Below are 25,970 nucleotides of genomic sequence, written 5' to 3'. Positions count from 1 at the left end.
GGGGATTGGCCTTGAATTCTCTCCTGCTAAGGGAGCCATGGCACATGGGACTTCACTATTATGGTACGAGCAAGACACTTTCTTAGGTGATTGCATGTGAAATGAGATGTTTTCCCTCTTCAAGAAAAACACATCCATGAGGGAATATGCCAATCACTGTGGATTAGAGAATTTTCCTTCTAGTTAACCAAGTTTTGAAATCCCTGATTGGATTTTTATAGGGTCCCTACTTGTATCTGGTGTTTTTCCCATATTTTCTGCCGCTCACCAGCCAACACGTCTTTACAGAGATGCTAAACCTTCATTTTTACCGTTTGCCAAACGAAGTGGAATAAGCTGGCCTGTCCCTTTCTGCCTGATCATTTCTGAATAGTAGAAATCAACTAATGGAGCTATGGAATGGGTTCCCACTGATTATGATTTAGCCTTTTGTCCTATCTGCTTTCTTTCTACCCCATCCCACTGAGGTGATTGGATTCCATTCCGGGCCATAATCATTCAGATAGCTGACTTTTGCTAAGACTGATGTCAGTTTTTATGGATTTTTTTGCATTAGACTTAGAACGAAGTGGCTTTTGCATAAAGACAGTCAATCAGCCCCAGCTTTATGCATGCCACCACAGGGTCACCGTGGTTGCACTATTGTTAAAGAGGAGACCGGAGGAGGAACTTGGCATTCCCAAGCTTGGGTCATCAGGAACCCAGGGTTAAGAGCTGATGCGTCTAAAGAGAGTAAGGTGGGACTTCCCTGGCGGCACAGTGGTTAAGACTCCACCCTTCCACTGCAGGGGGTGTGGGTTCGAGTCCTGGTCGGGGAAGTAAGATCCCGCATGCCACGTGGCTCAGCCAAAAATTTAAAAAAGAAAAAGAAAATAAAGAGAGCAAGGCATCTTGTGGCCAGTTTACAGGAAGCCCTTGCTAGCCCTTCTTCTTTGAACCATCTTGAAGTAGACTGCTATAAGAGAGATACAATAAAAAAAAAAGAGAGAAAGTAACTGAACTGAGAGAAAAGAGAGCTTATGGGACTACAGGGAATAAATGTCATTGGGCCCATGAAGAGTTGAAACCCAGGGCTGAATAAATCAAATCCCTCACAGAAAAAAAATGTTAATTAACGGGAAGAAAAAAAAAAAAAGGAGAAACAAAAAAGAAAAAAAAAAAAATTCAAGAACCTAAAGAAGACAAAGTGACGAGTGAAAAGTTCCTTAAAAGCCGTTGTGAGCGTTAATGGAGAGGCTAGGATTACGGATCATGTAATAAACCTTCTGTGAGTTATGGCTTCCTGAAAGTCTAAATGAAACCTTACCTGGAGACAGAAAATTAAGAGTATTGATTGCATTTTACTCTTAGGTTTTCGAGACTGGGTTCCAAAGGAACTTCAGAGAGTGGGCTGCGTGGAGCTTTTAAACACAGTCCAGAGGCGAGTCCGACCCAAACTCCATGTGTTTGGTGGAATCCATGAAGGTAAGACCGGGAGAAAGGAGTTCACAACATGTTGAGTCATTATCCGTGATCTCATTCACAGTGGGGACCTTAGTTACACCAGGAGTAATTGGCGTGGTGGTTTCCAAACTCTTTTTCCCAGCGGAACCCTTTCATGAGATGAAATCTTAGGAGAAACACGTATATAAAGCTAAGAAGTGTTTTCTGTGGAGCTGCTCTCTTTTAAGCAGAGTGGAGAGTAAGAAACCACCTTTTGGAAAACCCAGCACTAACCCCAGACAATTTCTGGAATCTCAGGGCTCCAGTGAAGAATGTTCGATAACCACCGCTTGTAGAGAAGCCCTGAGGGAATAAAGGACAGATTTTTCTCTTTAAGAGCATCAGAAGAAATGGCCTGGATTTAGACTAAATAACTTCTATGTCTTCTTCTACCTAAATATTGTGTTTCATATGGAATACACACAAAGACCCAGGAAGACAAGACTGTCTAAAAAATAACTTGGGATGTGCAATGAAAGATACAGAACTGCAGTGATAGAACCCACACATTTGCAGGCAGACATTTCCTTACTAATCTCAGAAAACCATTTCAGACTCCTCAGAAATCATCAGTGCTATACGCTCGGGCTGAGGTTAAACAGCATAATTAAATCTCCCCTAGGTGGGAACTGGTCCAGTGGCTGTTTTCTGCTTTCCCAGGTCATCTAGAATCAAGTTCACAGAACCGGAAGGCCTCACGGGAACCTTCAGGACTCTAGTTTTGTCTCTCCGGACTTTTTCAAACCAGGGGTAACTGGGCCTTGGGACAGACCCGAGGCGTCTTTCAGCAGGCCTTAGGTTTTCTGGCCGTACCGGCCTCTCCTGGTTACAGACATTTGTGTGCAGTGGGTGCATGTATGTAGGCAGCCCCCATATTCACTCCAGCCCCTGCTTACGGCTGTTCTCTGGAGTTATTTATGAACCTGCAACAGGTGAGGAGTTTAGGCCTGACCCAGCAAAAAGTAAAGTTTGCTTTTCAAAGCCCTCAATCCAGTGGCTTCCTGGCTAGGCAGGTAATAAACAGCATATTGAAAATCATCCTGCAGAGGCCAGAGAAAGTCCATCTTGCTCCAAGTCAGGCATGAGCTGAGTGGATGGAAAGCAGTGGCAGCGGGGGGCGGCTCCCCAAGAGTGGATGTCATCCTGCCCTGACGTTAAGCCGTACTCCCTGAAAAGGAGCGCACTTCTCTAAGGCATGATAAAGGCTGAGGGGAGGGAATAGGATGCGAGATGGTGTCTAAATAGCATTTCTGGGGAGCAGTTATCAGGTTTGAATTCCTGCATCGTGCCTATAAGTTTGCATTTCATCTTTTTTTTCTTTTAGTCATTAATTAGCTTTAAACTAGCCAGACAATTGGGGAATTCCACTGAAGTCCCAAAATAATAAACTTGCTTAAAAGAGAGGAGATCATATTCAAATAAACTTTGTCTTGCTTTTATTCGCTTAAGACAGCTGAAGAGGGCAGAGAGAGGGCAAATACCAACCTCTTGATGGAGAGAGATAACAAGACTTTATGACCCCAGAACTAAACAGTGCACATTTGAAATGCTTCTTTTCCTTTCTTAAGAAATTTTTCCATTGACCCTCATTAAGCTCTCCACAGGCTTACTTGGAGAAATTTTAGCAAATGGAAGAAAAAAACTCTTATCAGTTATTTCTATAAGTCCTGATAATTTTCTTTTTTCACAGAGCCTGATACCAGCATAGAATTACAAACTTAATTGCAGAGGCTGTAAGACAAAATAAGGTATCCAGGGAAATGTGCAAATTTGCAAACCTGCTAGAAATTTCAACATGTTAAAACTTTTAAAAGGAATATACGTACCAAAGACCCAGAGAAACTTTCTTAGCTTTCTTCCAATAGGTCACAAGAGGTTTATACTGCCTATGGGAAGTGTTTTTGCTTGATCCAGTGTCCAGGTAAGCGTAGGAAGCAGTGTCCTATGGTGTCCAGATCACTTGGACATTTGATTACCTGATTCTTTTGGATGGAATGGAACTCAGCATTAAAACCACACAGTTCAAGTAAGACAAGGCCACTTATTGTTAACTTTCATTGAGGCAGTTTAGAGCTTATTTTATAGGTAAGGAAGCTAAGCGTTCACCTGTCCCAACTCCCAATGCAATACTCTTTCCTTCTCACCTGTCCTGAAGCCCATTTGAGGTTTGGATGATGGATGTGTTTGCCCCTGAGGGGTTTCTTATGTTACGCATTCTCTTCCCTGGAACTCGATAGTTAATACAAGGGCTTTGAAATGAAAATCATATTTTAAAAAGAGGAAAAGCTGTTTTTTCTTTATTTTCACTAGTAAAGAAATCACAGCCTCTCCCCAACAAATCTAGTGTTGAAATAAAATCTAGTGTTGAAAGAAAAAAGAATCACTTTTCTTTGAAGTAGAGGATTCTCCCTTTAAAGAAAGTAAAATTGGGAGGCAGCTTCTGAAAGCTGTAATATCTGGGGGATGCTCTACTGAATTTCATCTCACTGCCCACTGGCAAAGACTTTTTGTTTCCCTTGTCTGATGGCCCTGCATTGAATCACTGTCATTTGTATATTTTACAGTAAGTGTGACACTCCTTCTCCACAGGTTACGGCATTATGACCGACGGTTACACAACGTACATCAATGCCTCAACGTGTACAGTCAGCTTTCAACCGACCAACCCTCCAATTATATTTGACCTTCCAAACCCACAGGGTTCCTGAACCTCCAAATGCCCAATTGGAATGTGAGGAAAGGTCTAAAAACTGCCATTTTTCTAATTATAAACTTACATTCTCTTCCTTGTTTATTTCCAGATCATGTGAGTTCTTTTTGTAAATTGCTGGAACACAAATGATGCTAGAGGTTGTGCTTCTTCTTTATTTTTTTTTTTTAAATGGGGCATCCATTTGGAATCAAAGGAGCGTTGTGAATTTGTAAAATGACTTCTGTTTTCTCAAAGGCCACGCCATTGTAAATTGTTAGTGTTCGCCAAAGGACAGCCAAGCTTTCTTTTGAAAAGGTGACAAAAGTCTTATTTTAATATGCTTTAAGCTGGAAAAAAAGAAAAAAAGACAAAAAAAAAAAAAAAGAAACAGGTAGGCAGTGTTTTAAAAACCACCCAGATTTGCACAACTGTTTTAAGAGTATTGTCTGAAGTATTTTATTTTTTGATGTTTTGTTGTTGTTGTTTTTCTTGGGAATGCTTCTTTTTTGCAGACGTGGCCCGGATTTAGAACAATCTTTTCAACAAAAGTAGGCGTGGAAAAGACTTCTCTTCAACACTGTCACTGTAAAGAAAGCTGTGTCGAGGGAAGAAAACGGCCCTCTTTTAGAGGATGGCTTAGCTAGTGAGATCCATATTGTGATTATACAAGGATTCATTGTATGTTTGTTTCTTTTAAATTATTTTAGCTTTAAAAATAAGGAAATGGAATCTGTCAAGAGCAGGTATTTCATGCAGTAAAAAAAAGAAAAAGAAAAAAGAGCGTGCAGACTCCTTTTCAATATGGGTTTATATATATAAATATTTTTTGTGTATTATGACTAAGTTAGGAGTTTAATATTGCCAAGGACAGTACAACTGTAAAGGGGTGCTTGAAGCAGGGCATCAGAAGTCCGAAGGAGCTGACACATTTTCTCAGAACTCAAGGTCTTAAAGAGCTTGAGTTACTTCTAGGTACAGTCACAGGCGTGTATAGACTTAAATGGATGCAATGGAAGCTGACTAAAATAAGGCTTAGTTGTCCTTTATATTTAAATACCCAGAATTGTCTTCTTACTTCCTTCTCCCTACCCCACCCCCCATTTTGCACTGTGTGTCGATGCAATCTGCGCTAGCACAAAATATTGTCGCTAATAGTCATTTCTGTTTTCCCATTGTAAATGCTGTTGAGCTTTATTCTATTTTATGTTATCTTGTTAATGAAATTTAGGAAAGCAGTTGTTTCTTTAAATTTATTGTGATATTCTATATCTAGCGGCCTTTATATGCAAATAAAATTGCAAGATTTTTAAATCCGTGCTGTTTGGAGGGTTGGCCGGTTGGGAGGATGATGGTTTAGTGCTGGGGAAGGAGGGATTTATTCATATGCAACATCAGCACTCCCTTTCAGTGGAATCAGAATAAGTGACATTTTTTTTCTAATTTTCAATAAATTTTTATTACCCGCCATTCATGGGCTGGCAGGTAGATCGATAAGACACTCAGTGTACTCTTTCCTTCCATCACGCTGTCATCTATCAGGCTGTAGATTTCAGAGAGTGAAGATTTCATCTTTGGCCATAGTAATTTCTACAGGAACAGAGGGACCGTGCACTGGAGGCTGAAGATGCTATTGTGGACGTGTGTGTGGTCGTGAGAGGGTAAACCAGTGGGTCACGGAGTAACCCCTGCAACGTTCCCTTATATCCCTAGGAGCAGTCACCATCTCCCCGTCACTGTTTTTTTAATGATGTCCCCAGCTAGAATGCTGTGGCAGCCCGGAGGCGGCAGAGAGTGGGGTGGAAAAAACCCTGTTCTGTCTTTTTTATTTTCTCTGGACGAGCCATTTCTAAGCAGCATGATCTTGAATCTGCAGTCTCTCCTACCCCCGGAAGTCTTCATTCCAGTGTCTGCTCGACTGCATTCTGACACATCTTCCTTCCTTCCTCCCCATGGTGCATCCTTTGGTGTAATTCCTGCAAAGAATTCTTGATTTCAGTACCAGTAGAGTGCAGAGAATGTTCTAGGACAGAATTCCAGCTCAGACTCATACTTTCAATACTCATTAAGTGTCTTGGGTGGCCACCCAGAGCTGGAGGTGGTCCATGACCATAGTTGCTGAGATGTGCCATGGGAGATGAACCTTGACCTGACACATCAGCAGAAGACGGTCGTAACTTCAGGTTCATTCGCAGGGAGCTGAACTGAGAGTTGACTGAATGGAAATTTCATCTGGTTACTGTACAGGGAGTTAGGCTCAGACTTCTGGAAAAACAGGCTTTCCAGAGACAGGTGGGTGATCATGATGACATGTGTGTGTGCACAGCCCTTGAGAGCACATCTGGACACAAACTAATTAAGCTAAGCACTTACTAAAATTGCTTTCCATTGTGTGGGAGCAGGAAGCAACCCAGTCTGCTAAATCTGCGGGGTGGACTGGCTCAGACAGAGCTTCCTTTGGCCGGTCCAGGTTCGCCAATCCATATGTGTAAACTGCTTCCAGGATGACTGTCCCAAGGAAATATCGGAAGTAGCTCTTAGACACCAGGCGCTCTCTATCCTTCTGTCACCAGTGACTCTAATGAGTGGGTCTCATATTTTGTTTCTAATCCTCACAAAATCCTGGGAAAGGTCACATAAGCCCCACTTTTTAGATCGGAAACCGAGGCTCCAAAAGTTAAATAACTTTCCCTAGAAAAATGGAAGGTTCAAAATCATTCCCTAGGAAAATGGAAGGTCTGTCTGACTCCATAGCCCATGCTCTTTTCATCACCCTGCTTCTGGGGCAGAAAAGTTGACGCCCTCCAAGAGCTGATAGAAGACTGATGCAGGCCTGGAGGTACTTCCTATCCCTCACCTAGGGGCCTGCTGGAGCACAATGCCTGGGGCTTTATGACTGCATCAAGTTGAAGCCCATTCTCTCTGCTTGAAGCACAGCACAGCGCGGTGCAGAAGAGCACAGAGCCTAGAGACCAGCGTGCCTGTCCAGGTCCTGGCTCCATCTCGAACTGGCACTGATGCCTTTGGCTGGGTACTTACCCTTCCTGTAAAATGGGGGTGATGATGATGATGAAGTTGTTGTAAGTTGAAGTTGTAAGTCAGTTGTTGAAGTTGTTGTAAGTCTCACTCTCAAGGGCATTATTTCCGAGAAAGCGTGCTTGTTTGCTTTCCTTGGAGACTCACAAATCTCTCTTTATAAGAATATGAAGGACGCCAAGGGCATTTGCGAGAGGCAGATAAGGGAGACTGACTTTTCAGTTTGGGTATCATAGTTTGCAAAATCCCATCTAATCTCAGAAGAGGAAGGGGTCTGTACTCTTTCAAGTCTCATTAAACGGTAACCATGGATCTCAGCCTCGCTTGCCCTTTGGGTCTTTACATTTCATCTCACCATCTTTTTCAAGCTCAATTAGTGATTTTTTTTCCTCTACATTTTCTCCCCAGGCCCTTTTGTCTTATAAAGAAGTTGAGGGGTTGCTGAAATCCCCTTAAGAGGCAGGTCACTGTTATTCTGACAGGTGGCCAGCATTAAGCCTGCCTCCATCTCCATCACTTAAGTAAATAAATACTGTGACCCAGGTCTTAAGTAGTGAGAAACAGAAGCTGGGAGGATTGAGGATTTGTCAATTGCAGATGAAACACTTGCTGGGCCCTGAATAATGTCCCCCTCCCCCAACCCTCATCCGGCAAGGATGTGCTGCTTCGACAGAATTAGCATCCACATATTATTCTGGTTTTCCAGTGTCTTCCCATGCCCTATTCCCACTTTCCTAAAAGTTTTAAGGTACTTTTTGTTTAATTATTAAACCAACGCAATTTAAGAGATTAAGTGAATTTTGAGAATTCGGCTGCAAGCTGAGGCAGTTGGAAACGCTGCTGGGCATGAGGCAGGAGGTCATGGGGTGTGGGGACAGTTCCTGAACTGGACAGTCTTAGTGGGTGGTTTCACAGAAAGCTCTAGGTCCGCTTCTGGATGTCAGCTTCTTAATACAAAATGTTTTTTCTCCTACTTTGTAGTGAAGAAGCAGGATTGCTGCATGTCTGTCCACTCTCTAGTATGACTCTTCCAGAAGTTTAAAGCTACTTTCCCTTCCTTTTCAAAATGTCATCTCCACCTTTCTGCTCCTATCCTGCCTTTCCATGGAAGAGAAAACCACACTGATTCAAAAGCCTCTCTGAGAAGCCTCCCTCCTCCCTGGTGCCCATGGTGTCAGTCTCTGCAGCTTATGAGAAGTTCAGAGGGTCAGCGGCACCGCCATGGTTACACAGCAATTCAAAGAGGTAGCCCCACATTGGCATTTGGACTCTCAATTTTGAACATGAACTGCTTTTTCAGCTTGACATTCAGGAATAATAGAAGATGGGGCGATCGGTTTGCCAGACATAATATGATTTTGTAGCAGAGAACAAGCTGCCTATATGGGGCTTATTAAACCAGATTAGTTGAAAAAAAAACTCAGACACTGACCTCCAAGGGTTCCCACGAGGGTTCACTTTCTTTCACTTCAAGCAGTCCACCTCCTCTGCTGGGCAGCCAGTTCCTCCGATGGGCAGCTGGTTCCTCCTCCTGCAAAAGAGATGGGTACGTGCTTACTGCCTTTGCTACCTCTGAACTTTGACAGCTCTTTGTCATGCATTTTGACATGCATGTCTAGTCTGGAAGACATTGGGAGCTGGTAAGAGGCCCCAACTTTGGCATCAGTCATGCTTGTTTTCAAATCCCAGCTATGCCATGTACCATCTGGGTAGCCTTGGATGTGCTCCTTTACTTCTCTCAGCCTCATGCTCCACGCCTGTGTAATGGGGATACTTCCTACCTGACAATGGATTTGTCAGAGTTGATATAACATCAGTAGGATTCTGGGCCCAGTGAGCTATTATAAAAAAATGGAAGATTTTATTATGCTGCCCATCATACTTTCTTAAAAAGAAAGGCAGAAAGACACATTAAGCTTATTTTTCTCTGTTAGTCAGAGCCCTTCCCAAGAGAAAGTGAATTCCTTGAACTGAACTGAGTCCGGGTAAAGGAGCTGCAGACCCAAGCCGTACATAAATCAAGCTCTTTAAATTCCTGTCTCTCTCTCTCCGAGCTACCCGACAAAACATTTGTGGTAGGTTCTTCTCGACTCCTTTCCTTCCTGAATTAGGGATGCCTTACAAGACAAAAATCTTGAGGTAAAAGGCCTTTCATATCTGAGAGCATCTATATCTGGGTAATGGTGAGAGAGAAAAATGCATTTCCATTAGGAAGCATGGCCGCAGTGGAACTAAAAGCACGGGTAGACTAAACACACGAAGCGGAGAGCCCGCGCCCATCAATCAGCTTTGATTTTTATGAAGCCACAGTTACCATGAGGTGCATCCGATGCTCTCAGAGCCCGCTTACCAAGGGAAAGGGCCTGTGCTTTCATAGCCCGTTTCTGCCCCGACCTTAGCGGCTGACCTTGGGCATAGGCTGAGCTTTACAGTAGGAGCTCCTGAAATAGCAAATGACTCGGAACCCAAACGCGCCATGCTTGGGTTCACCAACATGCCCTCGCACATAACGGCAATAATGCTTCGGTAACAACTTAATCCTTAAAGGGACTCATATTTCCTAGAAGCCTTCCCTGAGCTCCCTTATCCTTACCCAGAACACCACCCCACCCTTGATACCGTCACAGCTCCTCACCTGCCACCCCCACCACGCACACACATACTTCTACCTGCGCCACGTTCTGATTGCTGCCTGTCTGCCTGTGAGCTTCCTGAGGTCAGTGACCAGGTCTTCTGTCTCTGCATTCCCAGCATTTAGTTCCAAAGTGGGTCACGTAGCTGGTTTGTTTTCTTAATTTTCTCTGTGAAATGGTTTTCTCTAATGGCATGCCATTGACAAAATGCACCCTAATGTCTTCATCCATCACCTCCAAATGCTTTTGCATGCATCGGTTGTTGACTTGTTTTCTCCTGTTCAGCACATAAATGAAAGGAATGATTTATCCAAGGCCACCAGTTACTCTTATGTGGAATCTGAAATAGCTCCCCGGAGAAATATTGCCCTAGCAGGTGTTTCTTTATGCTGCTCTGAACTTGTATGGAAGGGTGACTTTGGCCTGGGCTGCACTGATACCTCCTGACCAGTGTCTCCCGGAGAGCTGGTCCAGGGGTCCACTGCGGTTTATAACTCTCGGATATAAGAGCTTGTATTCCTGTGGGTGTGACCGTTAGGGTTGGGTTCTAGGGGGTGGAAACTAGGGCTTGGCAATTGATGCTGTGTGTAGGCATTTGAACAAGTAATGAGATTCCCCTATGAGCTGTCTTGAACTCATATTCACCAGGAAGAGAAAGGGTATTACATGCATGAATGCACTTCCCTTCCTTCTTTTAATTTGTCCTACTTCCTTGAACTTTGCTCCCCAGGCTGGAGACATCTGGCCCTTAAACCTTCAGAGTTTTGCACATCATTGGAGCAGAAATGGAAGATAAACAGGAACATCAAGATAATTCTTATCAGACCTGAACAGACATTTCTCCAAAGAAGACATACAAATTACCAACAGACACGTGAAAAAATGTTCAACATCACTAATCGTCAGGGAAATGCAAATTAAAACCGCAATGAGATATCACCTCACCCCTGTCAGAATGGCCATCATCAAAATCACAACAAAAAATAAGTGTTAAGAAGGGTGTGGAGAAAAGGGAACCCTTGTGCACTATTGGTGGGAATGTAAATGAGTTTGGCCACTACATAAAACAGTAGGGAGGTTCCTCAAAAAATTAAAAATCGAAGTACCATACAAGCTAGCAATTCTACCTCTGGGTGTTGACCAGAAAAAAAATTACTAATCTGAAAATATATCTGCACCTCCATGTTCATAGCAGCACTATTTACAATAGCCAGGATATGGAAGAAACCTAAATGTCCACTGATAGATGAATGGATAAAAAAGATGTCTCTCATATATATATATATATATATATATGTGTGTGTGTGTGTGTGTGTGTGTATTCCATTATATATATAATAAAATATTACTCAACCATAAAAAAGAATAAACTATTGCCATTTGTGATAATATGAATGGGCCTAGAGGGTATTAGATTAAGTGAAATAAGTCAGAGAAAGTCAAATGCTATGAGATTTCACTTATATGGGGAATCTAAAAAACAAAGCAGGGCTCCCCTGGTGGCGCAGTGGTTGAGAGTCCGTCTGCCAATGCAGGGGACACGGGTTCGTGCTCTGGTCCAGGAAGATCCCACATGTCGCAGAGCGGCTGGGCCCGTGAGCCATGGCCGCTGAGCCTGCGCGTCAGCAACGGGAGAGGCCACAACAGTGAGAGGCCTGCGTACCACAAAAAAAAAAAAAAAAAAAAACCCAAAGCAAATGAACAAACATAACAGAATCAGACCTACAGAGAGCAAACTGGCAGTTGCTAGAAGGGAGGGAAGTGGAGGGTTAGGTGAAATAAGTGAAGGGGATTAAGGATGGCAAACTTTTAGTTATAAGTCACGGGGATATAATACACAGGGTAAGGAATATAGTTAATAATACTATGATAATTTTGTGTGGTGACAGATGGTTACTAAGCTTATCACAGTGATCATTTCATAATGTATTTAAATGTGGAATCACTATGTTGTACACCTGAAAGTAACCTAATAATGTATGTCAACTATCCTTCAATTAATTAATTAATTAATATTTTACAAAAGATCATTTTTATCTGCCGAAGTTTCCTGGAGAGAAGGCAGAGAATGGCGTTCTGTAAACAAGATCTGGTACTGACCGAAACACCACAAAGTTTCCGTCTCATTGAATGATGGTGATCATAAAGACTAAAAGTTTGAAGCACAAATAGTACGGAGATCCTGGAACGTTAAACACAGTACTCCTATCTGCAGCATTAACAGATTGGGGCAAGATTTGACTTAGCATGTTTGCCGTCTTAGTTCTTATCTCAAAATGTTAAAAAATGTAACTTGGAGGGTTTCTTTCACCGAGAAAATTTGTTGAAATCAATTTTACGGAACTAAGAAAAATGGTGATACTCATCACAATTTGTTTCTGCCTTACAGGAGAAAGAGAAAGACTATAATACCTCAACAATACTATGTCCTGTATATAACAAATTAACCCTTTTCCTTGACGGGCTATATTTCTGGGTACAAATGGCATTGAAATAAGGTGTACAGAAGGATAAGAATTTTCCTTACATTGTTTTCTAAAGGTCTGAAATACCGAAATAAAAAATCTGGAGCTAATCATAAGACCATTGGGAGTAGTGGGAAAAATCTGTTGCTTTCACATCTTATAAACGGAAGCTGCGTGTTCTGAGAAAAGTCAGAAAATGTGGTAGATTGGCATTGTATTTCTCTTGCATTTGTATTGAATAGATCATCTTCCCAAAGAAAGATGAGGTCTATGGGTGCAGCATCCAGGGATAGCAATAAAATATACTTGAGTTCAGAGATTATACAGAGAAATGTACTCAATAAAGATAAAGTGGGGGTGAGGGAATGAGAAGAAGAAGCAGAGAAAGCAAGAGGTCGAAGTCCAAAACTAAATGAACTTTTGGATTTCCCAGGACAATAGGTGTGACTTGTATATGTCTTTTGATCATTTTCTTTCTCTAAACTATGAATTGATGGATTTATCTTCTCTAACGTTAGGACACCTGGTTGTTTCATTCATATGAGGTCTGCTGGTTTTATAGGGGATGGGGAGAGCTGGACCCCTCATCACAGCCTATATGTGATGGGTTTTCCCAACACAGTCAACACAGTGGCACACGGGAGACTGTTTTGTGCGGATATTATTTTTTATTTATTTTTTTTGCTGTACGCGGGCCTCTCACTGCTGTGGCCCCTCCCGTTGCGGAGCACAGGGCCCGGAAGCGCAGGCTCAGCGGCCATGGCTCACGGGCCGAGCCGCTCTGTGGCATGTGGGATCCTCCCAGACTGGGGCACGAACCCGTGTCCCCTGCATCGGCAGGCGGACTCCCAACCACTGCGCCACCAGGGAAGCCCGGATATTACTTTTAAAGAAGACTTTTCCCAAGAAATAAATTATATACCTCCAGTGAAGTGACAGGATGCCGGCTCTTCCAGTTCTACTTGTGGATTCAGCAGTCTCCCACTTACTGATATGAATATTTATATCCATGCCAGTCGTGCTGTGGTTGTTTAGTAGTATTTACAGTGAAGAGGTTGGCTGGGATGCTGAGGACATCACCTACTGTTCTTAAAGCTCAGCATTCTTAAAGCTATTTAAAGAAGCCCTTCATCACCACCGCTTTCGACCAACATTAAAAGCAATTCAATAGAAGCATTCTCCTTTCATAGCCCCCCAAGTAATTGTTGCTGACCTAGAGGCATTGTGGATGGAGATGTATGTGGGCCAGTTTTTTCTCTTATGTAATACCCTTTCATCTGAAAGTTTTGTAAAATTATAACTGAATGTATGCACAGTTCTTTTAGTTTGTTAGAAAATGCCTCTACTACTCACCTAAAGTCAAAGAGATTTCGTTTCAGTCCTCATTCTAGGAATAAGTTTTGGAAGTGGCACACCCAGTACATAAGGTTTCGGGTGTTAGTGGCCAGTAACATGGCCAGTAGATGGAGGGCAGAAATGCGTATCTGTACCTCTCTAGCCATGTACCAGGTAACTAATATTTCTCATGTGGCCACTCTGCATCAGGCACTCTGCTTAGCATAATATTCAGTCCAGAGTCAGGCCAAAGAGAGGCTCCAACTGAAGCCTTAACCACAGCGGTCTAACCGGCATCAGAGCAAATGAGCCTGTTTTCCTCCAAGTGACCTGCATTGAAATCATTGGTGCTACTCCCTTTTCTGTACCTGCTGTCCTATAACACAGAGTCTCCAGTTTCTGTAGTGACTTTTGCAGACCACGACTTGTATTTCATAACTTTTATTCTGTAGCCGTGATGTATATAAAGAGCAAAAGGTGCCGGTAAATTCATTTATTAACGTTTGATGACAAACATGTTTTATTGGAAAAAAAGAAATGAATACGAAGTAATTGACCTTTGGACCATGTGGCTAAGAGTGCATGTGTATAAGCTGGAGAGGTCTGGCTAACGTTAAATCTCGGAAATTAAAGTTTTAGGCCTTTTAAACTTTCATTGTTTGGATGATACAGCTTCAAACAGGCTAATGAGTACACTCTCTATTCTTCAAGGATTTAGAACTTCTCTGGCTAATATTAACATTGACATCTGCAAAGTGATGTTGAAATGGACACCCAGATAATAAGGAATGGAATATCTCTACCATGGGCCAGGGCCTTGATTGCTAGAAAGTTTTGGGAGATTCCTGAATGTTCCTGTAGTTTTAGGGTGTCTCCCTTTTATTCCAAGTAAGTCAGCCAAAAGACTTCTCTCCACAACTATGTTTCTCTAATTACAGTTAAAGAATTAACTACAAACTCAAGACTTTAAATATTTCTCCAGTACAGTGCTGAGTTCCACGACTCTGTTTGTCAGGCTGATATATCATAGATAGAAAGATATAGATATATACCATATATATATATATCAACTGATATATATATGGTATGTATATAAAGTATTTATATATATAACCAGATAGCTGTATCTCTGTTTAAAAATATATACCCTTGGGGCTTCCCTGGTGGCGCAGTGGTTGAGAGTCCACCTGCCGATGCAGGGGACGCGGGTTCATGCCCCGGTCCGGGAAGATCCCACGTGCCGCGGAGCGGCTGGGCCCGTGAGCCATGGCCGCTGAGCCTGCGCGTCCGGAGCCTGTGCTCCACAACGGGAAAGGCCACAACAGTGAGAGGCCCGCGTACCGCAAAAAAAAAAAAAAAATATATATATATATATATATACCCTTTAATATATATTCATTTTTTTCAGAAATTTTGTCTCTTCTGTTTAAAAGCAGTATCTAAAGATTAGAGATTATGGCCATAATTTGATATCCACAATTTATAATCTTTAGCGGGTAGTTCAACCATTTTTTGTTTGAGATTCCATTGAGGTCTTCACTGAAAATGAAGCCTCTCTAATCTTCACCCATTGTCCTTTACACATGAGTAAACATGTTAAACTGCTCATAAAATGATAAAATAATTCTGAAGATAAATGTAAAATGACTTTTACAAAGACACGAAACAGTACATTACATTCTACTTTGGGTAGTGCTTGCCAACATTCCAGAGGTCAGAGATTTGACAGAAGACCAATTTAAAGGATCGGAAGAAATGATTCCTTGAGTGAAGAATTCTAGTTCCCCAGGATGGGAGTCTCAGTCTGGAGGAAAGGCGAAACATATAATTTTTCTTACCTTTGAAATTCTTAAGCTAATAAATTAGAGCAAGTGGTTAGTCTAAGACATGGAGAAAATTGGATACAGCATGAAAAATTAACAATAGTGTTAATGAGAAAACGGTCGACTTATAAGTTCTGTGCCTGAATTTGGTATGCTGGGGGATTAGGTCTTCATAAAGTTGTTTATTTAAAAAAAGAGTATTTGATCTTTTTTTAATGTTTCCAGATCCTGCCAAGGTCAAAGAAGACAATCTTTGCTTTGTCACATTATGTTCTGGTGTAAGGGTTGATGGTTTAATGAAACTGTTATAGAAGAGCCAGCAGCCAGTGTACATCAGACTTGTGAGTGTCACTGGGAGAGCATCTTTCACAAACAATTAGCTCTTTATAAGACGTATGATAGTCCTCACATTTATCACATATGTCCCATGCCTCCTGAATAAAAACACCATTTACAACCCACCAAAGTTAATCTGGGCCCCACTGAAGAGAAGGAAGTCAACCCTTTAGTTCTTTGTGGGCAAGTTAACTCTTTCAAGTGTGATACATACCATTTTATGCTCTTTAGCTGATGGACTTTTACCCATTTATACTTCCGAAGAGTTCTTTCTGATATTAAAGAAAGTTTAAAAATCTCTCTTGTCTTGGTGATGTTTGATTGCAAGGAACCAAAACTCACTCAAAAAAAGGGTTTATTATAGGATACAGACATAATAAATAGCAAGAAACAAGCCTAAGGAGGGAATGAACCAAGAATCTCCAGGCACCTCAGTAGCAGTTGTTCATGGATCTTCTATCTGATGCTTAGTAAAAACTCAGCTGATCAGCTTCTTCCTGGTCAGTGTGTCTACTCCAGGTCATGTGTCTGTCCTGATCAGTAGCCAGGGTTATGCAGGACCTAGAGCTACCCGCTTTGAAGAATGAGTGGAATAGGTTGAATTTAGGTCAGAGCAGTGTGTTCATGAAGACAAGTATTTATTATTCTTGTTCAAGGCCCCAAACAATTTCACCCCTACTACCTTTACTAGTAACTCATCAGCCTAACCATGGAGATTGCTTGAAAGTACGTAAGTGAACTGAGGCAAATCTATCTCTACTACTGAAGGGGGTAAAAAGCTGCAAAGATTCATAGCGCTTGATGTACTGATAGGAATCAGTAGTACCATGTTTACCTACATATTGGAGAAATGAATTGGCCAGCCAAGATAAGCCATGAAGCATCTCTTGCAAGATGTTAGGCCCTGCCCACATTAAAGACTCATAATAGACTGATTTAGTTACACGGTTAAGCAACCTCACCAAGTGTGTGGTTGAAGAGATGAATCTGAGATGGTAATGGTGGTGAGTAGCTCCTATTTTTGGTATCATGTTTGGAACATGGGATTTGAAGTCAGGTCTGGTTCGGGACAGGATTCCACCACTCACTTCCCGTGAGATTTTGATCAAATGACTTAATCTCTTTGAGCCTCAGTTCCTTCATCATTAAAAAGAGAGTGATAACAGTACTGATCTCACAGGATTGTTGACAGCAGTGAGAAGAAGGATGCAAAGAACTTAGCATGGTACCCGGTACGTGTGCGCTACCATTATCAAATCGTTTAAGTAGACCTTTCATACATGTTAATTCTTGTTTTATGACTTATCTCCCTTGTAGTTTTTTATACTCTCTAAATATAATTTTTAAAGTAAACAGAGAGGGTCTTCCCTGGTGGAGCAGTGGTTGAGAGTCCGCCTGCCGATGCGGGGGACACGGGTTCGTGCCCCGGTCCGGGAAGGTCCCACATGTCGCGGAGCGGCTGGGCCCGTGAGCCATGGCCGCTGAGCCTGCGCGTCCGGAGCCTGTGCTCCGCAACGGGAGAGGCCACAACAGTGAGAGGCCCGCGTACCGCAACAACAACAACAAAAAAAGTAAACAAAGAATCTTCAACTAATGATCGAGATGGAGATAATTCTGTTCTGGACCCTCAAATCAAAATGTTAACAAAGAAAGAGTGGAAGCACATCAGATGTTAAGAAGGTATGACTCTGAGCTTGCGGGTAAACCTGGGATTTCCTTCAATAAAGGTGGTTTCCACCTCTGTCTCCTTGTCTTGTTGAGATGAAATATGGAATTGGAAGGCACATATTCCAGGCCAGCTCTGGGCAGCAAACCACCAGCTGCTTACACGACTTAAATTTATAGCACCTATAAAATGTATCCTTATGTACCTGCGTAAGGAATAAGCAGTCTAGAAGATAAGGAGTTTAATAAAAATCGCAGATATACACAGCCAGCTGCTAAAGGCTGGAACGGGAGTATTTTCAGCAGTGGATGTGCACTGCCATTGAATGCTTAAATCTGTGCAGGTGGGGCATTCCAAAAGCTTCTGCGGGATCAGGTTGCTCCAGGTACTTTGCAAGATTATGTTGTCCGTGAGTGAATGATTTTGTACAGGGGAGTCAGAGGACAGAGTACTCTCTTAGTCCCCAAGGATTCTCATCTGTTGTGACTAGCAAAAACCCAAAGTAGGAAGGATGGGTCACAGATCTGAAATCCACAGCCTTGCTGGAATGCCTTGATCCTTAGAAGTAAGTGACTCAGTATGATAAATACGAACTCCTCAAGCCCCTTAGGGAATGGAAATTTAAGAACCAGTTAGGTCAAAGATCAGGAAATTTATGACGATTATCTGCGGTTACAGTGTACAGTGTTTGAGAATGGTTTAAGCCAAAGAATCCAGTGCCTGTAAATCTTGAGAGTGATATTAATACCTCTGTGAGCATGTGTGTACAACGTTTCTGAAAAGATTAACTGCAAAGGCCAGTTCCCAGGAAAGACAAGCAGGTAATTGGCGTTTAATTAATGAGAATAAGTTATATTAAATTAAAGACTTACAATCCTTGATTATTTATCTTCCTGTAGCCAGTGTGACAATCTACTCTTAGATTATTAACTGGGCACTGTTTTACAAGAGGTCAAACTAAACCTGTTCAGACTGTATAAATAAGAATATGTTTGCATCTCAACCATGAGAACAAAATGACTTTTAGGAAATCATGGAGGGTTTTTTTTTAACATAAATGATATCTTAAAAATTAAATCCAGCAGAGCATCCAAGGTATTCTCAGGCATATTCCATACCTACAGGATCGAGAAGAGTTGAACTATTATGTAGTAGAAGGGGCATGAGCTTGAGGGTCGGTCTGACCTGAGTTAAGCCCTAGCTCAAGTCCTAGCTCTGTCTCATATTAACTCTGTAGCCTTGGGCATGTTATTAAAATTCTCTGAGGTTCAGTTCTCTTATCTTCATAAATGGGAAAAAAATACCTACCTGGAATACATTGTTTTAAAAATTAAATACTTTAAATTTCCATGGTCCACTGCCTATGACATGGGCAGTGCTCAGTAAAAGTTTTTTTTCTTTATTTTCTCCTTCTTTTGTAGCACAGGATGACAGAGGTTAGAAAATTATTCCAAAACGAAGTTGAAAGATTCATTCTATTTGATTTTGACAATTACTATAAAGATACGTTTATCAAGACAGGGTGATTTGTGGAAGGGATAGATATATACTTCAAAGGAATAGAATAGAAAGTCCAAAATAAACCCAAATGAGTATGACCAGTTCATTTTTTTTAAACTTTTTATTTAATATTGGAGTATAGTTGATTAATAATGTTGTGTTAGTTTCAGGTGTACAGCAAAGTGGTTCAGTTATACATATACATGTATCTATTCTTTTTCAAATTCTTTTCCCTTTTAGGTTGTTACATAATATTGAGCAGAGTTCCCTGTACTATAAAGTAGGTCCCTGTTGGTTATCCTTTTTTTTTTTTTTTTTTTTTTTTTTCCGGTACGCGGGCCTCTCACTGTTGTGGCCTCTCCCCTTGCGGAGCACAGGCTCCGAACGCGCAGGCTCAGCGGCCATGGCTCACAGGCCCAGCCGCTCCGGGGCATGTGGGATCCTCCCGGACCGGGACATGAACCCGTGTCCCCTGCATCGGCAGGCGGACTCCCAACCACTGCGCCACCAGGGAAGCCCCTCCATTTTAAATATAGCAGTGTGTACATGTCAATCCCAAATTCCCTAAGTATCCTTCCTCTCCACCCCTCCCAGCTGGTAACCATAAATTAAAACAAACAAAACAGACAAAAAAATGTGAAAAATGAAAACCTGATAACACCAGTGTTAATGAGGATGCAGACCAACTAGAGCTCTCATGCATTACTGATAGGATTACCAAATAGTACAGCTATCTGGAAAACAGTTTGGTAAGTTTCTTATGAAATTAAACGTACATTTACCATATGACTAACAATCCCACTCCTGGGTATTTACCCTAGCGCAATGACAACTCAGATTCACCCAAAAACCTGTACACAAATGTTGATTGCATCTCTTTTCATAAGCACCAGAACTTGGAACAACTCAAATGTCCTTCAGTGAATGAATGGATAAACAAACTGTGGTACATTCATACCACTTAGCAATACTACTCGGAAGACTACTTGGCAATAAATCAGGCAATAGAAAGGAACAAACTGTTAAAACACACGACAACATGGATGAATCTCAAGGGCATGATGCTGAGTGAAAGAAGACAGTCTCAAAAGGTTACATTCTGTATGATTCCATTTATGTGATATTCTCAGAAAGACAAAACTATAGTAATCAATGGTTGCCAGGGGTTATTAGGGCAAGAGGACTATACGACTCCAAATGGGCAGTATGGGGGAGTTTTGGGGGGATGATGTAATTGTTTTGTTCCCTGACTATGATGGTGGTGGTTACAAAAATGGATACATGTGTTAAAACTCAGAACTACATGCCAAAGATGTCAAATTGACTGTATTTTTAAATGCAATAAAATAAAAAGAAAAAATGATTCCATCAAGAAGTCAATCTTGGGCTTCCCTGGTGGCGCAGTGGTTGAGAGTCTGCCTGACGATGCAGAGGATGTGGGTTTGTGCTCCGGTCTGGGAGGATCCCACATGCCGCGGAGCGGCTGGGCCCGTGAGCCATGGCCGCTGAGCCTGCGCGTCCAGAGTCTGTGCTCCCCAATGGGAGAGGCCACAACAGTGGGAGGCCCATGTACTGCAAAAAAAAAAAAAAAAAAAAAAAAGTCAATCTGACTTATGATAAATAAGATATAATACCCAGGAACTCTAAGACTCTTTTTGTGAGCATAGTTTATTTATTTATTGGAAAAGTGTTTATTGAGCACTTCCTATGTGTCTACAGTGTTCTAGTGCAGGAGATGAAGTGCTAAACATAACGAACACTCATGGGAGCTTGAATCACCATAAGTAATAACTATATGGCATGTCAGATGGTATAAATACTATGATAAGGGAAGTAGGAAATTGGGGCCGGTAGTGTTGCCATTTTATATGTGGTGGTTGTGGAGAACAATTCAATCACAGACACGAAGAGAAGGAGCAAGCTATGCAAATATCTTGGCATGAATGTTGCAGACAGAAGGAGCAACCTTAGATGGAGCTCCAATCCAGTACACAAGACTGGTCAGGGGAGAACCAACCACTCTCCTTAAAACCAGGTGGGAGGTTCCCAGAGAATCCTTTGCAGAACACTAGGGTTTGGATGAGGAACGCAATGTGACAACCACCAAGCCAACCCATCCCTGTACAGAGCTTATTTGGTTTGAGGTCAAGAAGAAATCTATCTTGGGTAAAAAAAAAATCTCTTACCCAAGGTTAAAGATAGAACTCCTGTCAGTTGGAGGTATGCTTTAGGCCTAGCTGATAAAGCCAAAGTCACCTAAAGACCACAGAGACTATGTCCAGCATGTGGTGAGAGCAGAAATCCATTTGTCCATTAGCAAAGACACAGAGGAGAGGAGACTGACCACTAGTATCTTTCAGTGATGCTGTGGGTACTCAACAGGTGTGGTGGAGTGTCAAGACTGCAGCCCAGATGGTTCATAATTAACCTGAGAAAGAGAAACGACTGTAGATGGGAGGTGATCCCCAGATTGACTGCAGATGAAGGTTCCCAAACTCTAGGCATGGGTATTCAGAGAAGGAGAGCCTGGGAAGAACCCTAGGGTTGACAGAGGTCAGCAGGAGGGACAGAGGGCAGACTATGGCTAAGTCAGTAAAGCCAGAAACCCAGTATAGATGACAAGATAGTGGATAATGTGACTGGAAAGAAGCTAGTGGACATATTGAAGCCTGTTTGCCTTAAGCCCGGAGCAAAGCTGAAAATATCCCTTAGTATTGCTTCTTCTCTTTTCCAAGGCTCAGTGGCTGCTCCTTGAGTTCACTTTGAAGATGAGCAAACCTTAAGTGGGGAGCATGAAAATTCCCTCCCATCAGCCATTACTATCCCACACTCTTGCTGGGCTGCAGCTCAGGAAAATCCAAGGGAACCCGTCCCCTTTAAGAACCAATGGCTTACAGGGACTGGCTTCCTGCCAGTGTGGAAAAGTAGAGCGGGAGACGTTTAAAGCCCTGTTTGAAAACTGTCATTTTTCCATCGGCCTCAGATGGGGTGATTAATCAAGAAGCAATTCCGGAGAGAAGCCATCTTCTTTACCTACTTAAATCTCCCAGGTTAAGTTGTATTTTAAGCCCTGGTTTATTTTTAGACAAGTTTGTTGCTGTTGCCTAACCCTATGTTAAAGCAATTATTGTCTGCGAGGGTCATGCAGAGTTCAGTAGAACTGCAAAACTCACAGCCTTTAGTATTAACTCAAGCCTTTAGCAGCTTGTTCAGGGTCTTTTCCTTAAAGGGACAGAACAGTGAGAACAGTCAGCAAGGACAGAAACACACCTGACATTTCAAGAGATGGGAGGCTTCTTTTTGTGGCTTCTGGCAAAGGCCCCAAAATCAAATGAACAAAAAAATGGTTAGAGTCAAGTCCCATCCTCTACAGACCAGTGCCCCCAAAATATTGTTGAATTTGTTATTTGAACTTAAGTGAGAAATTAGAAATTCAAAAAGTGGAGGGAAGAGAATATTTCGAACGCCTACTATATTGCCAGTTGCTTCACATAAGTTTACCTTAATTCTCACATCTACTCCTTTGATGTAATTGTGTATGATGTAATTGTATATGCTATTATTACACGTACTTTGCAGATGAGGAAACTGAGAGAGTTAGGTATTTTGCTCAAGATTACACAGTAACTGGCAGAGGCCAAGATGAGAACCCAGATTGGTTTGACTAAGTACCTGGACCCTTTCTCACTACCTGCTGGCCCACATTAAAGCACAGCAACAGGGCTTTGAATGTCAGGGTAACTGGGCAGGTTGAATTTTTCTTTGTTCTTTTAGATTCTACAAATATACATAAGATACTCATTTCAGACAACTCTTTTTCCTTTGAGTTCTGTGTCTTTGGAAAATAATGAGAACTAATATTTAGGACAACATATGCCAGATATTGAAGCCAAATGCCACGATCTCATTAAATCTACGCACAGCACACATACACACATAATTAAAAATAAGAGAAGATTTAATAATCATCCCACTTTACAGAGAAGGGCGCTGGGGCTTAGAGAGTTTACATCTCTTGTTCATGTAGCACAGCCAGCATGTGGTAGAGCCAGGTTTCAAACCCAGGCGTTTTGATTTGAGAATCTACTCCTACCTACTGTTTCATTCAGGCAATATGTTTTCCTTTTCCCCTACCCTGACTGATAGAGTTAACCACCCATCCCAGATTTCTCGTGAGGAATCTAGGGGCTGACTGGCAACCTCACTGCAGAGTGTATGAGCCCCGCGAGAGAAGGGGCAAAATGACCACATGTGAAACCGCTGCCTCTTTAGCCTTTGTGTCTCAAGCTGCTTGGCCAAAATGCTGCTAAGCTACCCTCCACGGGGAAGCTGCTCTATAAAGGGAGTGGGGCCCAAAAGCCACAAGGCCTGTGGGTCAGACCCAATGCCCCAGCTTCTTTGAAGGCTCTAGACATTCCCTTCTCCCTCGCTTCTAGGACCTGCAATCCTTCTGTGGCATCACTGTGGAATGCTGTTTAATGACTGCAAATTCCTTCCATTCCAGTGTCCAGGCCCCTTTGCACTATAATTCCACACCCTTCCCCATCCTGGAGGAGAGTCTATTTCTCCACCCCCTTCAACCTGGGTGGTGTTAAGACTTGCTCTAACTCATCTGCTTCCACCCTCTTTGAGTGCTGTCCTGAGGCCACCATACAACGAAGCTGATCTAGCCGACTGGATAATGAGAGGCCAAATGGGAGAGAAGTGAGGCACCCCAGCCAACAGCCAGCACCCATGACCACACAGGCCAGGGGTGCCCACTGTCTTAACCTTGAGCCCTGCTGACCCTCCAGCTGAAGGCAGCTGCTTGAGTGAACCCTGGCAAAACGGGCAGGGCAACCTTGGAGCCAATTCAAAGAATCATGAAAAACTAATCATTGTTTTAAGCCACTTTTGGGGGTGGTTTGTTACACAGCAAAGACTGACTGAGACAGTGCTCCTTTGAAGTTCAGAGCACTGTAAGCGTGTATCCTTGGTTAACACTCTTCTCTGGAACACTTCAGAGGCTGCCACTGTGTAATCAATGAAAATGATGCTCTCCAGAAGCCTGCCTCCACTTCCATAAATTCCTCCAGAGAACACTGTATGGTTTCAGGCCTCTTTTATACTTTGAGCAGCACAGGCAGGGTACCCGGACTACTAGACTGACAATATTTGAGATCTGGAAAAAATATTGTACCAATATTTTAAAAGAAAGCTCAAAATCAAAATTAATATTTCATTGAATGTAAATGTAATCATCTGCCAAGTAGTTGCCTACATTTCAACGCTTACATATAAAATACACTTAATGTGGACCATTATGCTTGAATCAATGATACAGGATGTTTCTTCCAAAAGTTATATGATCTGGGGCCCCTGACAATCTTGAGTATCTCGGGCATTTTGTGTGCCGATGGACCTGAGAACTCTGAATTTGGTCTTTAAGTTCTACCCTGATGCCCCAAACTCTGGCTGAGTTATACTATCTTGTCCTTGGGGAGAAGTTTTTTTTTCTTTTTTTTAGCTGCGTTGGGTCTTCCTTGCTGCACGCGGGCTTTCTCTAGTTGCGGCGAGCAGGGGCTACTCTTCCTTGCAGTGCACTGACTTCTCATTGTGGTGGCTTCTCTTGTTGAGGAGTACAGGCTCTAGGCGCATGGGCTTCAGTAGTTGTGGCGCACGGGCTTAACTGCTCCGTGGCCTGTGGGATCTTCCCAGACCAGCGTTCGAACCCATGTCCCCTGCATTGGCAGGCGGATTTTTAACCACTGCGCCACCGGGGAAGCCCCAGGAGAAGATTAATTGAGGAGTTCCTAAAACTAAGGGTGCCCTATCTACCCAAGTTAGTTACCAAAAAGGCAATCACGTGGCTCAGCCAATCAGAGGCTTCTTAAGGCAGGTCAAGGCAACCAAATTCAGCAGAAAGGCCGTAGAAAAGCAACGGAGTGTTTTCTAGAGAAGCAGGATTGTGGGGACACAGTGCATTATGGGGTACAAAGATGAAGCCAGTAAGGACAATTTAATCCTTCATTAGCTAATTGAGAATTATTTGAAGCCTAAATCCCTCCTGAGGAAAGGAAGCAGGGAGCTCCTGAATTTCTGACTGTCAGAATCATAACCACAGCCACACATTTTATGAAAACATAGAAGCAAAACTGGCACAGCAGCTTAGCAGGGGGACCACAAAGAGCTCTTTCTGCCACATTAACCCACAGAGAATCGGCAATGCCCCAGATGCCATTTTCGAAAATGAGGATTAGCCACTTCTGCCTGAGTGGAGCTCAGCTCTCAGTTTGGTTCTGCAAGTGACCACACACCATGTTTTTTCTCACACTCTCTCTGGTATTTGGGAATATACCCAACCTTAATCAAGGGTCTCCAAATCCAGTCCATGTAGCCTAAAGGCTATGTTGGAGGAAGGGGTCAGCCTTACTGGAGGCCATTAGGATAATAAACTAAACTCATGAATCACTCCTGCAAGGCAACTGCTTGGTGGAAAGGCCCTGCTAAAAGCCAAGATTGCTCTTAATTTAATCTAGTACAGCCAGTCCCCTGGAGAAGTGCCCAGGAGTTGTTTATGGGAATAGGGAAGTAATCAATACACCATCAGAGAAGGAGCCAGATAATTTAGGTCATGTTCACCTGAGGGAGGGCAGACCTTGTAGAAAGGGCATCTATAACGTGGTTGAGGGAGGGAGAGGAAGAGAGGACAGGAGGGAGGGAGAGGAAGAGAGGACGGGAGGAAGGAAGAAACAAAAAAGAATATGTTAACAAGGAGAATTTGAACACTTTTGTCCTAATCAAGACAATGAGAAAAAACTGACAGTTTTCTTTAAAGATGTCCCCTGCCAGATTTATTATTCCTCAGACAGAGGTTTATTAAATGCCCCCTTGGTTTCTTCTCACCCACAGTTGCACATTCTGGAGCAGGCACTGAATTCCTGTATTGCATCCTCTAAACTTCTCATCCATAGCTTCTCAGCTCATTGATGGCAGCTGACAAATTCCTGTTCCAGCCCACAAGTG

At 42.5% G+C, this 25,970-nt stretch overlaps 1 protein-coding gene across 3 annotated transcripts in view; it reads left to right on the top strand.

Annotated features, from left to right (window-relative positions):
* Positions 1-5,532, top strand: part of MPPED2 (metallophosphoesterase domain containing 2) — a 173,966-nt gene extending 168,434 nt beyond the window's left edge. For all 3 annotated transcript variants that reach the window (XM_060017367.1, XM_060017366.1, XM_060017365.1), the window contains 2 exons: positions 1,351-1,464; positions 4,072-5,532. In XM_060017367.1, the coding sequence (XP_059873350.1) occupies positions 1,351-1,464; positions 4,072-4,190 (233 nt within the window). In that variant the 3' untranslated portion in view covers positions 4,191-5,532. The remainder of the gene's footprint in view (positions 1-1,350; positions 1,465-4,071) is intronic.
* The last annotated feature ends 20,438 nt before the right edge of the window (positions 5,533-25,970 follow it).

Source organism: Delphinus delphis, chromosome 8 (assembly GCF_949987515.2).
Source record: "Delphinus delphis chromosome 8, mDelDel1.2, whole genome shotgun sequence".
Classification (NCBI taxonomy): Eukaryota; Metazoa; Chordata; class Mammalia; order Artiodactyla; family Delphinidae; genus Delphinus; species Delphinus delphis.
Note: the sequence above shows the minus strand (reverse complement) of the source record. Positions and strands in the feature narration are given on the sequence as shown.